The sequence below is a fragment of the Carassius gibelio genome, chromosome A18 (assembly GCF_023724105.1).
Source record: "Carassius gibelio isolate Cgi1373 ecotype wild population from Czech Republic chromosome A18, carGib1.2-hapl.c, whole genome shotgun sequence".
NCBI lineage: Eukaryota > Metazoa > Chordata > Actinopteri > Cypriniformes > Cyprinidae > Carassius > Carassius gibelio.
The window spans coordinates 12,379,543-12,396,837 of record NC_068388.1 but is presented as its reverse complement, the minus strand read 5'-3'; the positions used below and the strand labels follow the sequence as shown (position 1 = coordinate 12,396,837).

General features: G+C 35.9%; 1 protein-coding gene across 1 annotated transcript in view; it reads left to right on the top strand.

Moving 5' to 3' along the window:
- Nucleotides 1-15,635, top strand: part of LOC127934372 (RNA polymerase II elongation factor ELL2) — a 50,111-nt gene extending 34,476 nt beyond the window's left edge. Inside the window, exons 5-12 of the mRNA XM_052531708.1 lie at nt 6,592-6,833; nt 8,496-8,620; nt 10,362-10,482; nt 10,813-11,224; nt 12,450-12,513; nt 12,832-13,003; nt 13,317-13,361; nt 13,938-15,635. Of these exons, the coding sequence (XP_052387668.1) occupies nt 6,592-6,833; nt 8,496-8,620; nt 10,362-10,482; nt 10,813-11,224; nt 12,450-12,513; nt 12,832-13,003; nt 13,317-13,361; nt 13,938-14,048 (1,292 nt within the window). The 3' untranslated portion in view covers nt 14,049-15,635. The remainder of the gene's footprint in view (nt 1-6,591; nt 6,834-8,495; nt 8,621-10,361; nt 10,483-10,812; nt 11,225-12,449; nt 12,514-12,831; nt 13,004-13,316; nt 13,362-13,937) is intronic.
- The last annotated feature ends 1,660 nt before the right edge of the window (nt 15,636-17,295 follow it).

Genomic DNA, 17,295 nt, shown 5'->3' with positions numbered 1-17,295 from the left:
GCATTTATCTGCAGATGACACCGGCACGAAGCCACAGACCTGCTCCATTAATCTGATTGAGACTGCCAGAAGTATGCACTAACAAGTCTCATGCTGGGTGGATGAAGTTTAGCCCAGGTTTTTAATTACCATGGCTGGGGATCAATTAGGTTTTCATCTGCAGAAATACTGAATTATACATGGGTCTCTCTCTGAAGCGAAGTCTGCAATTCCCCAAGCGATGACTAGAGAGAAGGACACACGTCGCTCTGGCCTCTCGTGTCTAAGAAAACTGAAAGAAGGCACTTGAGTGGTTAGAAAAAATAAGGCCTGTTTAATTCGGGGCAGTTAAAATCTCTGAATCACTTTCACTGAGGAAATCAAATAGCCCCTTCCAGAGCTCTGCAGTATCCCTTTTTTTCAGTATATGTCTCAATTTGCCTTGTAATGTAAACACATTTGAGCTTCAGTGCTTGCTAAGGGGTATGATTTAGAGACGAGCATTATAGGAAGGACCATAGCGAGTTAATTTGATGTTGCACCATTCAGATTTTATGTAATAGGTGCGTTTGAGTGAGTTTATAGAATTTGCTTTGGCTTTTCATCCCATCATGGACTAAAAAGCATATTTTTAAACCAGCTCCAAATGCATATGGCGGTCGAAACGGAGCCATGTCCTTGCACAATTTGGTGCCTGGCAGATACATTTGTTTGGCTGAAACGAAAATAGAACCGCATCCAACTTCTTTCCCATCTCTGTAGTGGAGCAGAGAAACCTCTTGTGGCGGCACACTGTATTTCTGTGGTGAGGTAATGGTACACTTATCTTGTAGACTCTTCTAAATCCTGCTTTGCCCTCATAGCTTTCATAGTTGGCACAGGCTTTCAGATGTATGGCAGGTATTTCAATGGACGTTTAATTATAAAGAGCAGACGCATTTTAAGGTCGCTTTAACTTTGCATGCTTTTGGAGGGTTGATGCTGATATCTTAGTAAGCACGGGTGGAAGGTTGATAAAAATAAGTCTGTAAAATAAACTTCAGATAGAAATATCTTGGTTATGTGATCCTATTTTTGCATTTTTATGGTAACACTTTAGTATGGGGTCCAATTCACACTGATAACTAGCTGCTTATTAGCATGTCTATTATTAACATATTGGCTGTTTATTAGTGCTTATAAAGTACATATAATGCATGTAGGGCTGAAACGATTCCTCGAGTTACTCGAGTTACTCGATTACAAAAATTCCTCGAGGCAAAAACTCTGCCTCGAAGCCTCGTTAAATTCCTATGACGCGCACTATACGCGCGGCGCAGGGATTTGATTGTGTCACACGGACCGTTTATTCACACGGACCTTTTGAATTTAGTTGGCGCAATGGCGGAGAATAGATCTATAAATAAACGGCAGAAATTGTCTAAAGTGTGGGATCATTACACACTTAATAAAGAAGAGAACAAGGTGCAGTGTCTCTACTGCAAAATAGAGCTGGCATACCACAACAGCACATCTTCCATGATTCAGCATCTGAACAGAAGACATCCACTCTATGCTGTTTCACCAAGCATCGCTGAAACAAGGTAAATTAACGTAGTCTAAGCCTATTGATGTTCGCTGATTTTAATCCCATACTGCATTTGTAGTGATGTCGTGATGCGGTTTGACTAGATATGATGTTTAACTTTGATGACGTTTTAAAGTAGTAAACGTAACTATCACGTTCAATTGCAAGAGAGTATAGCCTGAAAAAAGAACCCCTTCACACACACACACACACACACACGTACATTTTGATGTTTGTTTTGAGATTACAGCTTATTATTTATAATTGTTTATAATTGTTTTATTTACATAATTTTTTTTATACATTTTATACATTGTGTACCTGTTTGGCTTGATATTTTATATTCATTTTTTGTTCTCAGGTTAACTAAACTAAATTTGCAGAAGGTGCAATCCTTTTTTTGTAATGTTGTGTATTAAGAAGACAAAAAACTTAGTTTATATTCATATTAGTTTTACAATACATGTTATACATGTTACAGTAAGTTCACTTAACTGTACATTGTTCTATAATTGTTGGCAATGCCAACTTGGCACTTAACTTTTGGAGCCAAACTTTTGGACTTGGAAATAAATACCTCTGTTGAGAAATAAAAGCCAAATGCTTGTTCATTTTACAGCCACATCATTTTTGTTATGCATTATTTTTTTTGGTTGTTCAAAAACACACACAAATCGTTTTATCCGATTACTCGATTAATCGATCGATTAAGTGCTAGATTAATCGACTACAAAAAGAATCGATAGCTGCAGCCCTAAATGCATGACATCCATAATCCTACCCAGTTTCCTAAACTTAAGAACTACCTTATAAACTATAAGTAAGCATCAAATAAGGAGTTAATTGAGGCAAAAGTTATAGTTAATGGTTAGTTAATAATGTGAACTGGACCCTAAAATAAAGTGTGACCATTTTTATTTTTTATTTTTTTACATACAGTAATGTCAGTCAGCCACTAGTCGTGTTTATGAATATACAATACATTTCTAAACTACAGTATATACTATAAGTGCAGACAAGTAAGTTGTGTTATTGTGGCGTATTTGAGGATGCAAACATGATTAAACTAGTGCTTACTGAGCTTTGTGAGGTAAAACGATTTGATTTTGGAATGTGATTTGATGAGATTGCCTGTAAGGCTAGATTTGATTTAATGCTTGATGATGGAGTCATATGACAAATGTCTGCAGTTCATAAAGTATTATTGCCCCAAAATACAGTAAAGTGTCTCCAATGCTTTTGTAGACAGAGAGTGTTTAATTCAACACTTTTTGCAAAGCGCAACATGTATAGGCGTCAAGAGGAATTCAGTACTGTTGTGCTCTCTCTCTCTCTCTCTCTCTCTCTCTCTCTATCTCTCTCGCTCTCTCTCTCTCATTTCCCAGCATGTTGGACTGTGTGATATTCAAACATTCCTCATAAATGGGATCATTGTTCTCACAGTTCTGTGGTTATTGCATTATATCATGTAGTTAATGCAACTGCTGAAATATGAAAACGGCTCTTTAAAGAATAATGAAGTGTGACAGCATGTGCAATAGCAGAACTTGCAACAGAGAATCAAACATTTTTGAGAAAGGAAAGCTGTCACCTGTTGTTGAGGTATATATGTTCATACACTGTTATGTTGTCACATTTCCTCTTAAAGGCTTTTAAAGGTGTAGTTCACCCAAAAATAAAAAAAGAATGTAATTTAGTGACTGTTATGTCATTCCAAATGACACAAGTCACAGTTTCTGAGGAACTTCTGATTAATGTACGGGTAACTTGTTTTTTCATAGTTACGACAAATGGGGTTTGAAAACTGTCACAAATTCCCATAAAAGTGCTTGTATGACTTGTCTGCTATGACTTGTCTGCTGAGTCTTATATGTTGGCCTTGTATTGGAAAAAAATTCTTAATTCGAGAATGATTCTTGAATGAATCGAATTAATTCATTTAATTCATTGACAATTAATTGGTTTCACAAAAGCAGTCTGAATTATTTTTTTCCTTTTTTTCAGTCGACCCACTGACTCCAATTGCAGCAGTAATTTCTGAATTAAGTGCTGACTGGAGAACAGTTTCCAGTGAACAGCGACTTCATATTTTAATCTGTTTCTCACACAAAGCTTTCACTTGCTTCAGAAGACTTGTTATATACAGTATTGTTCAAAATAATAGCAGTACAATGTGACTAACCAAAATAATCAAGGTTTTTAGTATATTTTTTATTGCTACGTGGCAAACAAGTTACCAGTAGGTTCAGTAGATTCTCAGAAAACAAATGAGACCCAGCATTCATGATATGCACGCTCTTAAGGCTGTGCAATTGGGCAATTAGTTGAATTAGTTGAAAGGGGTGTGTTCAAAAAAATAGCAGTGTGGCATTCAATCACTGAGGTCATCAATTTTGTGAAGAAACAGGTGTGAATCAGGTGGCCCCTATATAAGGATGAAGCCAACACTTGTTGAACATGCATTTGAAAGCTGAGGAAAATGGGTCGTTCAAGACATTGTTCAGAAGAACAGCATACTTTGATTAAAAAGTTGATTAGAGAGGGGAAAACCTATAAAGAGGTGCAAAAAATGATAGGCTGTTCAGCTAAAATGATCTCCAATGCCTTAAAATGGAGAGCAAAACCAGAGAGACGTGGAAGAAAACGGAAGACAACCATCAAAATGGATAGAAGAATAACCAGAATGGCAAAGGCTCAGCCAATGATCACCTCCAGGATGATCAAAGACAGTCTGGAGTTACCTGTAAGTACTGTGACAGTTAGAAGACGTCTGTGTGAAGCTAATCTATTTTCAAGAATGCCCCGCAAAGTCCCTCTGTTAAAAAAAAGGCATGTGCAGAAGAGGTTACAATTTGCCAAAGAACACATCAACTGGCCTAAAGAGAAATGGAGGAACATTTTGTGGACTGATGAGAGTAAAATTGTTCTTTTTGGGTCCAAGGGCCACAGGCAGTTTGTGAGACGACCCCCAAACTCTGAATTCAAGCCACAGTACACAGTGAAGACAGTGAAGCATGGAGGTGCAAGCATCATGATATGGGCATGTTTCTCCTACTATGGTGTTGGGCCTATTTATCGCATACCAGGGATCATGGATCAGTTTGCATATGTTAAAATACTTGAAGAGGTCATGTTGCCCTATGCTGAAGAGGACATGCCCTTGAAATGGTTGTTTCAACAAGACAATGACCCAAAACACACTAGTAAACGGGCAAAGTCTTGGTTCCAAATCAACAAAATTAATGTTATGGAGCGGCCAGCCCAATCTCAAGACCTTAATCCAATTGAGAACTTGTGGGGTGATATCAAAAATGCTGTTTCTGAAGCAAAACCAAGAAATGTGAATGAATTGTGGAATGTTGTTAAAGAATCATGGAGTGGAATAACAGCTGAGAGGTGCCACAAGTTGGTTGACTCCATGCCACACAGATGTCAAGCAATTTTAAAAAACTGTGGTCATACAACTAAATATTAGTTTAGTGATTCACAGGATTGCTAAATCCCAGAAAAAAAAAATGTTTGTACAAAATAGTTTTGAGTTTGTACAGTCAAAGGTAGACACTGCTATTTTTTTGAACACACCCCTTTCAACTAATTGCCCAATTACACAGCCTTAAGAGCGTGCATATCATGAATGCTGGGTCTCATTTGTTTTCTGAGAATCTACTGAACCTACTGGTAACTTGTTTGCCACGTAGCAATAAAAAATATACTAAAAACCTTGATTATTCTGGTTAGTCACATTGTACTGCTATTATTTTGAACAATACTGTATAAATAATGTCACCGTTTGTTAATTTGATTTTATTATTATGTACCTCTGCCGGGTTTGAACTGGTCCGGATACAGCAGGAAGGATAACCATGAAAGTTTAAAGAGATACTTCACCCAAAAATTTATATTCTCTTGTGTTGTTTCAATCCTGTATGACTTTCTCTTCTGCAAAACACGAGATATTTTAAGAAATATCAGTGGTCACCAAAAACGTTTGGCTGCCAGCATTCTTCAGAATATCGTTTTTTTTTTTTTTTTTTTTTTTGTATTCCACAGGAAAAAAAAGTCAGTTATACAGGTTTGAAACAACATGAGGGTGGTACATTTTTTTGTGTTCCACAGAAGACCGTATGTCATATGAAGTAAATAAATGATAACTGACAGTTTACTTTTGGGTGAACTTTCCTGTGAAGATTGCTTAAATTGATTGATGTGAATATTGCTTAAAATGACTGAGTAATTTGATTTTACCCAGTCCATTTGAATTTACCTCACAAGACAACAGCGTAGTGTGTTTCTGCAGCAATAACAAAGCCCTAAAGCAGCATAAATGGATGCGTGAATGTTATGTTAAACTAGATGAGCACAGGAGCGTAGCACATTTACTAGCAGCTTATGCTTCACTTTGTCCTATTGCAACCTTCAAAGTACAGCTTAGACTTCTAATGAGATTAGGCATGCTTGATATCTATTAGAACTCCTGAGTCCTGTTGTCTCCAGGTGAAGTAGTACACTGGTGGGAAGATGGAACACCGAAAAAACTTCTTTTGTTTCCACGGTTTAGATATTTGCACACTCCACGGCCCAAAGTGCACATCTGGAGAATGGTCATATGAGTGCTGTGGGGGCCATCGTGTTCACTCAAAGCTGTATTTCCTAAAGTGGTCCAGCGCTTGCTGTTTACACTACTGTATTTATGAAAGTCCATTGTCACGGCTCCAGCGTTCACCCCTTGTCTGTTATGTGTGTGTCTAATTTCACCTCAGAGCGGCTCGGTTTTGTTTTGCGTAACGAGAGCTTGGGGATTTGCGTGGCCCTAGAAGTTCTGTGCTATTTGCAGAGCTCTCGGTTTATTTTCAGTGTTGAGGAAGCATTCGAGTTAATAAATAATCTTTCAACCTGTTTTATGTCACTCAGCAGATTCTAAGCTTGCTTTAAACTCTTGTGAAGACATAAACATTTTTTAAGGAATAATAAAAGGTGATTTTTTTTGTTGTTTTGTTTTACAATTCATAAAAACATTAGTGACCCTTATTTTTTGCTCCCCTCAGGTAAATGTGTGAAGATTAAGAAGAAGCAGGGCTTGCCGACCAGCTTAGACAACACTAACAGACATTCACCCAGCAACAAGAAGAACGGTACACCTAGCTTGGTGGCCACCAGGCCCTTGAAAGAACGTGTTATTCACATTCTGGCCTTAAAGCCCTACAGCAAGCCAGAACTACTGCTCTGGCTGGAGAGGGAGAAAGCCAGTCCCAAGGACAAGGTCGACTTGAGTGCTGTGCTGGATGAGGTAAAACACAAGTGCACGGCATGCAGCAGCGCAAATGCGCAGCAAACACAATATTTATATCTAGGTAAATGGAAAAATGTTTGCATACCTCAGTTGGTATCTTAAGAGAAGTACTGTGAAACATTATAAAAAAAAAAACAGTTATATTTTTTTAATGTATTTTTAATGGCAGCCATTACTCCAGGCTTCAGTGTCACATGATTCTTCAGAAATCATCCCAATAATCCGATTTGGTGCTCAAGAAATATTTATCATAATTATCAATTACCATGATTGATTTCTTTCAGGTGTTTTTTTTTTTTTTATTTTGTTTTTTTTTATAGAAAGTTAAATATATATAACTTTGTGTATATATATATATATGTGTATATATATATGTGTATATATATATGTGTATATATATATATATGTGTATATATATATATATGTGTATATATATATATATGTGTATATATATATGTGTATATATATATGTGTATATATATGTATATATATGTATATATATATATATATATATATATATATATATATATATATATATATATATATATATATATATATATATATATATATATATATATTTGAAATAGTAAATGCATGCATATGGTTACAAACATTCACTTTTGACCAGTTTAATGCATCCTTGCTGAATAAAAGTATTAATATTTTTTTTTATTAATTTCTAAAAATTTTACTGACCCCAAACTTTTGAACAGTATTATATTATATTATATTATATTATATTATATTATATTATATTATATTATATTATATTATATTATATTATATTATATTATATTATATTATATTATATCAGTAAGTCACAAACAAGTTAAAGAATGTTTAATGAATTGTTTTGCCTGAGGTGTATTAATGCACACAAAGCTTTCCAGACTGTCGCTCATGGAGGCTATAGTTTAAATCAGTTGCAAATTTTTTGTCACTTTTGTGACCGTTTAAGTCGATGCCCGGAGCCCTGTATATTAATATGTTGTTGATTAAAACTCTCTGTCAGCATTTCATTGTGCGCCAGTGCCAAGTTTTTTTTATATATATATCTCTCCCATCAGCCCTACTTCAGAAAACACAGTTCAGTACTCAGCCTGTCCAGATAACATAGCTTGTCCAGAGCTGCTTCTCTATTGCGTCTGGGCAGACAAGATGGTTATGGCTGATTTTGTCAGTAGGTTTATTTGCTGAACGTTTCCTGCTGCGTTTATATTCAGGAGTTCCTGCAGAGTCAACAAGGGGAGATTGCGGTGCTAGCGGTAGCAATTAGCCTTCTGCCATAATGATATTTGGAGAATGGATTGCGATTTGACAGACGGAGGGTTGAGCTGGGTTCATATTCCATTTGTAAAAGTGCTCTGCAGAATGCCCTATGCTGCAATACATTTATGCTTTCTGTTTTACATTTACAAGGTCTGAATTGAATTATGTCCTCTGGATGTATTTAAGAATGTCCTTAAAAGGCCTATCGTACATTATTTTTCTCTCTCGTAAAAAAAAATCTGAAGTGTCATATTTCTTCAAAAAGATGCTTACTCCAGTAATGCTTGATGGTTCAAGTCACTCTTGAGATATTATTTACTTAAGTGCGTTTGTGAAAAAGGCAGTTTCTCATCAGGATAATAATATATGTAATTGTATGTTTCCTTTCAGGTGGCTAAACTCAATCCCAAAGACAGCAGCTTTACACTAAAGGATGATTTCTACAGACATGTGCGGAGGGACTGGCCCGGCTATGTTGAAGAAGAGCGGCAACTCATTCAAAGGGTGTTGGCAAGGTACATGCAGTATTCTCAATTCTCACAACATCACTTTTATCTTTTTATTAATATTTATTGTCATTTCAGTGTGTCAGACTATAATCTTCCATACTTTACCTTAAAATACTTTACTTTGCTTTGCTTTGCAATCCAGCCTTTTTTGTCTTGCATAGACCCATTAGTAAGATTAAGTACCTCTTCATCAAGACCATATCAAAAATATTCTCTTTTTTCTCCCAAAATCTTTACATTAACTGTTCCCTCCGGGTGGAATGACCTGTCCAACTCTATTTAATTTTATTGAGCTTTATGTTAACAAAAAATGTTTTTAAATAGTTAAAACAACCCTGCTTAGAGACATGCTAAAATGTCATAACAGTATTATTTCCTAACTTCCTTTGACTAAGACGTTTGGTAGTTTTGTCATCCAGGCCTTGCCCCCGCAGTCTGCTGAGATGATGTGTTTTTTTTGGAGGCTTTATTAAGTACGCGTTTTAGCACAGATGATGTGGTTAGTAGGCCTGTCTGAGCAGGAAGTCGTGCGATTCACTGTGCTGTTTAGTGGAATTATGCTGAAAGCTTCTGTGCAGGCACATTGAGTCCCGGAACAATAGGGGAATAAACGACAGCCATCCTGCCATGTTTTTGGGAGGTTCTTAATTTTTATGTGCACTGCCAGTCTAAATGAACCTAATGGGACAGATCAAGATGATCTTACAATAAACCCCAGAGCAGGATGTGCACAACACGGCTTGTCTGCAGAAACATCCATGCACTGCTTCAGTTCAAAAGTTTGGGGTCAGAAAGATATTTTTAAACATTTTTCAAAGAAGTTTCTCATGCTCACCAAGGCTGCATTTATTTGATCAAAAATACAGTCAAATGTAATATTGTGAAATATTATGATATAAGACAACTGTGCTAATTTATGTGATGGCTAAGCTGAATTTGCAGCTCCAGTCATTACTCCAGTCTTCAGTGTCACATGATCCTTCAGAAATCTTTCTAATAATCTGATTTGATGCTCAAGAAAAATGTTGAAAAAAGTTGAGCTTTAATATTTTTTTGTTGAAACCATGATGCTTTTTTTTCATATATAAAAAGTTTAAAAGAACATTTCATAATGCATATCACTCAGTTTATTTACTGTAAAAAAATTATATATATATATATATATATATATATATATATATATATATATATAATTTTCACAAATATAATATTTTTATTTATAGTCAAGAGTGGTTCTGTACATCAGGTTTGTTTTGGCACTGAACCAAGACGCTTCTGAAGAACTATCCTTCATGTGATGAAAAGGCAGCTCTTTGAGAGGAAGGAGCTGTAGGAAGCAGATTGTCAGAGGAAAGTTCCAGCAGAGTAGGAATGTCTCTGGCACCATTGTTCTCGTCACTGGACATTAGCGAGGCTTTTGCCAGTCCCACTGCAGATGTTATCAGCTAACCCGGAAATGCTAAGCTAGACTTCTGGCCAAATGAATGTTTTTACACTCCGTTCGGGATCAGCCAAACCTGATTAACACTCGTGCAAATCCTAGACCTTGATCTTGAGCTTTAAATTTCTTCCTGTTTAGTTCCTCTATTTCCTGTAAACACAACTGCACCGTTTTAGAGCTTTCTAGAACTGGGAAGTTGACCTCAACTCGGGAACTGGTTCACAGAATTTAATTAGCAAAGATTTCCTGGTGGCAAGCATGAACCGGAATGGCGTTTTGATGGCATCTAACTCTCTGATATTTCAGAAAACTCCAGCCTCTCAGCAGCAGCAGTAGCCAGTTGAAAAGTGTCCAGTCCAGCCATTCATTCCACAAAACCTCAGGGGATTCTCCATCCCAGCTCAGCCCTCTCAAGAATCTCTCCATGGTAAAAATGCACCTATAAAAAGAAGTGCTACCTTTCCTCTGTCTCGTTTTAAAACTTTTTGCATGCTGTAGTATCTATGCAATGGACTACCAGGTTCTTGTGTGTACTTACAGAGGTTTGTCACTGAATATATGATTGATATAACTGAGATTAGAGTGAGAAAAGCCTCCTTTTTTTTTTTTTTTCTTGTAAAGATCATGTTTGGCGCCATCTGCTCTTTATTTATGGAGATGCTGGAGGCGCTTCAGTCCCAATTAAGCTGCCGGTCCACACTATTGCAGTTTTCCCATCTGCAAAGTTTGTGAAATCTCCTTCTTTCTTTACTCCCAGAAACGCCCAGTGCCTTCCGACCATCCAGAAAGTCAGACGCCAAAAAAGCAACGTTTATTAGATCAGAACAAGCTCTTGCAGTCTCCTTCCAATAGACATCTCGGCTCCTCCATGGGCCGTAGCTCTTCTGCTCATGGAAACACAAGTACAGCTCAGCAGAGCCCTGACGGTCTTTCCCAGCGGCACAAGCTCGGCGAGTCCAACAGCGTGCCCAAACCAGAACCAGCACAGCAGCCATCGTCCAGCCCCAAACACCCAAGAACTGAACCAGACATCTGCACTGACCAGCAGCTAGCAAACGGCCAGCACAAAAAGAAGTCTAAGAAGCATAAAGAAAAGGAGCGGGAGCGCTTAAAACCTGAGTGGGTCGAGACCAGTCCGGACCTCAAACAGAACCAGGAAAATGTCAAAGGTGAGGCAAAAGATTTCAAGGTAAAATGTTGGTGCAGAGATGCAATATATTTGTGGCCAATACATAATTTGCAAAGGAAAATAATATATACACTACTGTTTAAAAAGGTTTTGGTCAGTATGTTTATTTATGTATTTTTTGTTAAGGAAATTTCTAAATATTACTTTATGATTTATACATTCTTGGGGTTTCTTAATTGCTAACAAGCAGCTGAAACATAGATACACATTCTCAACTTCTAAACAACATGGGAAATAAAATAAATAAATAAATAGATAAAAGGGAGCTGCTAACACCATTAGTTCCCGAAATGAATACTTTTATTCAGCAAGAATGCATGAAATTGGTAGAAAGCGACAGTAAAGACATAGCAGTTGTTTTCAATTGTACTAATATTTCAGATTTGATTTTTTTTTTTTTATTTAGAATTAAATACATGTAGCATTGATCAGCATATAAGATGGATATAACAGCATATAACTGGAAACATTACATGATTACATTACATCAATACTAATTGTGTGATTTGTCACAGTGTATTTACTTTTTTTTTCTAATTGTTGGCCTGTGTACATACTGTAGACATTATTTAAAATAAATAAGAATTTAAAAATGTATAATTTAATATATCTAATTATTTAAATTAAAAATATATATTAACACAAAATTATGTTTACCAGCTTTTTAAGCTGTACTGTTTTTGCCAATGAGATTTAAAGTCCACTATTAAATTGTATTACAACATGATGTTATGGTTGTTAGATGGTATGATGTCAGGCAGTGATAATGGTAGGGATTGTGGTGATCATTATCAATATTTATTAGCAATGCCAAAAGGCCAATGGAGTCATTGTTTTTCAGAGGGCTTTTTTTGTTGATGCTGAATAACTCGTTTCAGCTCTGCCACTGCAATTCCTCTCAGAGGTGGCTCACTGTGGGACACTTTCATTTCAAGAGAAATCATAGCAGAACAGGTTCAGACTTGCCAAGCAATTCAGGAAATATTCCTGTATGTTTGTGTGCGAGTGCAAGTACAAGTGACCCACTGTAAAACGCAGCAAAGTCTTTTCAGGCCGATGTCTTATCAGCGACGACTGCCCACCTTGTCCCTTATCGCAAGATTTGATAAATGGCTCCATCAGCCTGTGCAGTATGGCGTTTTGATATGTTTGCGTAGTGAGATTACATGAACCATTTCATCATTCTTGTCTGTGTTAATGTGTAGACCATGAACGACCCAACACACCTGTCTCCCGTTCCTCGCCCGACGAGCTGCCTGACTATTTATTGTAAGTAAGACCAGATTTCGGTTTATTTTACTGGTTTGTGCTTCTGTAATCTTGAAGTGGAGATGTCTGCTGATGATAAAGGAATAGAAAATGAACAGTAAGAAAAAAGAAACGTCTGTTTTGTTTTGGCTTTTAAATGTTCTGTATTTGAGCTTTTAAAGGCTCTGGTGTTCTCAGAAAAACACCCCAAGAATGAAAATACACATTTATTTGAATATGTAGCGCCACCTACTGGTTTTTCTTGGGAATCTGCCTAGGGACTTAATTTATTGGCCCTGTTAAAATGTTTTAGTTCACTCAAAAAACGTTTCTTTCCAGAAAATACAACACTATTACAGACTCCGAGCAGCAGAAGAGGTACAAAGAGGATTTTTGTGCGGAGTATGATGAGTATAGAGACCTTCATGAACGCATAGGGAAAGTCACAGAGATATTTGTTCAGCTGGGATCCAAGATAAAGACGCTGTCTCCTGGGACACACGAGTATAAGGTTTGGAAAAATACATCATATACACTATTGTTCATATGTTTGGAGTCACTTTTTGAAAGAAAGAATTTATTTTATTTAAGGACGACACATTAAATTGATCCAAATTGACATTATAATAAAATCACAATGATTTATGTATGATCATGTGACACTGAAGACTGCTGTAGTGGCTTGTTTACCTGTGGAAGAATGTGTCTTTATTTTACAAGATAATGCCTTAGCACGCCTTATATAACAGTTACATATTACATGATGTCAGAGGTTATTTTAGATAAATGTTTGGCTTTTTTTATTTGTTATTTTTTTATTCTAGGTAATGGAAGTTCAAATAATGGAGAAGTATAGGAAGTATAAGAAGGTAAGAGAATTGTATTATGTGTGTTGAAAGTGTTTGCAAGGCACTCATTGAGCTCACTGAACTGCATATTTACAAACTAGAGCTGGGTTAAAATATTTAAATTATTGCCTTAATTGTATGCCTTATTTGAATAATCTGATTATAATTCTTAAAATCCCATGTTTTTAGTTTTGTCTAAATGCGATTATAGTATTTATTAATTCTTAATTGCTTTTTATTTTATTTTAAATATATGTTTTAATAATGTATGTGTGTTACTTTTCATATTTCGGCTTAACTTTAATTTATTCCAGTTTGAATGATTTTATATTTTATTGAAAAAATAAATACTTGTTTAGGTTCGCTGCCAAGGGGATATTTTTATTTCTAATTTACGTTTAGATTTTAACATTTATATTTTATATCAACTAATGAAAACAATTTGAATAGTTCTTAATCATGGTTAACAATAACAAAACTTGGACCGTTTATATTCTGTGACGTGAATACTAAACATGATACAGATTAGAAACTGCGTCAGTACTGACACCCACCTCTAATGTGCACATTTTGAAGGTGTTGTTCTTGTCCCTACAGAAGTTTCCAGGCTACCGGGAAGAAAAGAAGCGCTGTGAGTATCTCCATCAGAAACTATCGCACATCAAGGACCTGATTCTGGACTATGACCGCTCACAAACACCCTCCTAGTGCCAGCCGTTCCACTCTCCTCCTCCTCTTCCTCCTCAGTCTGCTTGCACAGACCAAAAAACTCCTCAGTGGAAAATAAACCAGGACCAAATGTCTCTTCTTGAGCACAACAAGGCATTTCCGTGTCTTTCCTCCACACAAACTGTGGGTAACAATGTGGAGGCTGAGGATCTATGCCCAAACTATCCCATAAAGGCCAAGACCTCCGACTAGTGACTTAAGCCCTTTAAAGGTTTTTTTTTTTCTTGTGTAAAAAGTGTTGCATTGAGGGATTGGTTAGATGTGAGACACAACCTAAGCCAAAATAGTTTTGTGTCTGTGTGTGTGTGTGTGTGTGTGTGTGTGTGTAACCATTGCCCTTGACCTTCTAACCCTGGCTCTGAGCTCTGACTTTCAGGGCTGCGCGCTGCTTTTATTGTACAATCATAAAGCCTGGACGATGAGAGATGATTATCTGTCAGTGAACTATCAGAGAACTTAAGCACAGTTTCTATTTTGGTATTTTACTGAATGTATATTTGTACACTTGTAAGATCTTGACATCTATTATAGAGCGTTTAATCACTGGATAGAATAAGGGAAACCTGGAATTTTCTTAACTTGAGGTGATCCTACCAAACTCTGTGGAGGGTGCAATCCGTCAAATGAACTTCAGACTCTTAATTAGACGATACCCTCCTCTTTTGTCTGTAGCTGCATGATGAGTTCTGGGATACAAATTAAATCTGATGAAATCTGAGATGAAAGGTGCTTAACCTTTAAGTGATCATTTTATAATGGTTTTTGTGTCCAGTGTTCAAACCACTACAGGAGACTGTCCTTAAAATAACGATGTTGATATCATCATCATTATTATAATTATTATTATTATTATTTAGACACTAAACAGCAGAAACAATCATGAATTTCTTTTATTCTTTTTTTTTCTAACAAAAAATATATTGATTAATGGACAAGAAAAACAATCTTTATCTGATCTGTTGGATATGTTACGGGAAATTTGACATATGTTTTATTGACATCATTATTGGTATAATTTCTTGAAGTTTGAATGAACTCTGAATTCTTTCCCTTTGAAAAGCATGAAGGAGACCTTCATAGACTGTGTCAGGCTTTCTCTGAAACTTCGTTTGAGTCATGTTTTATGTGAATGAAAGTATACAGTGTGTCTGGTTTCCCAGAATGTAGTACTTGATGAACACAGATGGAGGATCTCACTGGCGTTCTGCTTTACTTTACGGCCCAGCGTGAACACCATACATCATAGAAGAAGTCTTTCCAAAGTCCCTCGATGTCTGTGTCATTCCTGTTCATGCCCTTAGCCTCATGTACATTATGGAAGTATTTTCTTGTCACTTTTGCGATTTGACATTTCTCTTGTGGAGACTGCTGATCTGTTATTTATGTCACTACAGTGTTAGTTCCTCTAATCCTTTATCCTGATTTGTTATCCCGCTGGAAAACTGATAGATTTGCCAAAATAGCATTGCTCTTTATATTGTTAACAGGTTGTTTGAACCTTTCATGGGGCAACTTCATGTAGATGCCTTAAATAAACTGGACCACATTAACTTAATACAATGGAAATGTCTCCTGATTTGAATTTAATTTCCGTTTGTTTAGCAAATTCTTATTAAACCTATTAAAAATGTGTTAATTGAGGTACAGCTAAATGAAAATCTTAAAATATGTTATACTGTATATTATATATAATAGTGTAGTATATTATATTCAGGCCTCAAATTAAGGGGGATGGGTTGGGGGGGTGTCATCCCCCTGGTTGAAAAGAAATGACAAAAAGTATAACCACCTTCCCCTTTACCATCCCTTTTGGATTAATAATGTGTATTATGTGAAACTTATCATGCAAATAAAATATTACAATCATCTACTGCCATAACTGTGATATAAATAACTGCGAACGGCCAATCAGAACTCTGTTCTGTTACAAGCTACGTGGAAGCTGATATATATAGTTCTTAGCAATGTATATTTCTAATCAAAAAAATAGGTTTTGATATATTTACAGTAGGAAATCATCTGATGAGAAAAATTGATAATTTTGACCCATGCAATGTTTTTTTTTTTTTTTTTTTTTTTTTTTTGGCTATTGTTAAAAATATACCCCAGCGACTTAAGTATGGTTTTGTGGTCCAGAGTCACACATTACATATTATAGTACACATTATATATTTACATTACATTTATGCATCTAGCAGCAGATGCTTTTATCCAAAGCGACTTACAGTGCATTCAGGCTATACATTTTTAACCCATGTGTGTGATCCCTGGGAAACGAACCCACAACCTATATATAGAGAGAGAGAGAGAGAGAGAGAGAGAGATACTGTACACACATGATGTTAAGCTTACTGAGACTTGTTGTAGCACTTGTTCATTTGTTGATTTTGATTGCTTCCTTTGTCCTCATTTGTAAGTCAATTTGGATAAAAGCATCTGCTAAATTACTAAATGTAATGTAAATGTAATATATATACAGGGTGGGACATATTTCATAACTAGGAGGAATTCTTTAAAAAAGTCTAAAGATCTCATCTCTTGAACCCAGTCTCGGTACACCCCTAACATATATAAACAAATTAAAACATAAACTGAAAATATAAAATATAGAGGCAAATTTAAGCTTAAATAAAACCTATAATAGAATATGACTAACATGAAAAGCAACCCTAGTTTAGAACACTGTGGACCTGATCTCACAGGGTAATTTGCATAATGACATTTAATAGCAGTCAAATTTCCACTCACTTATTTTGAAGGACATACATTCGTTTGTATCTGTTGTAGTTCTATTTTTTCCGCATCAAAGAGTCTGCCAAACGTTTTCCTTAAAAAAGGTGTTGAAGTAAACTAATAGAACCAATAATATTGTATCTTTTGAATTTTTCATTTCCATTTCTGAATATGAATGGATAAGGCATTTATTTCAGCATGAAATAGAAACGTAACTTATTTACTACATGCATTTTATTGCTCTTATTGTGAACGATGATTTAATGGTTCCTCCATGCATGCCTATTCCTTCATCATACTTGCATTACATTGCAACTTTAAATCTAGTTTAAGCCTATGCTGTAATAAGTTTCAAACTAAACCATCACAAATCCATGTAGAAATTCTGTATCCATAAGAGATGTTTGTCTCAGTTTTAATTGTGTCTCAGGACAAACTGTTGAAATTTTACCTTAGAAGTCAAGTGATAAACAAACCAAAACCTTTTCAAAAG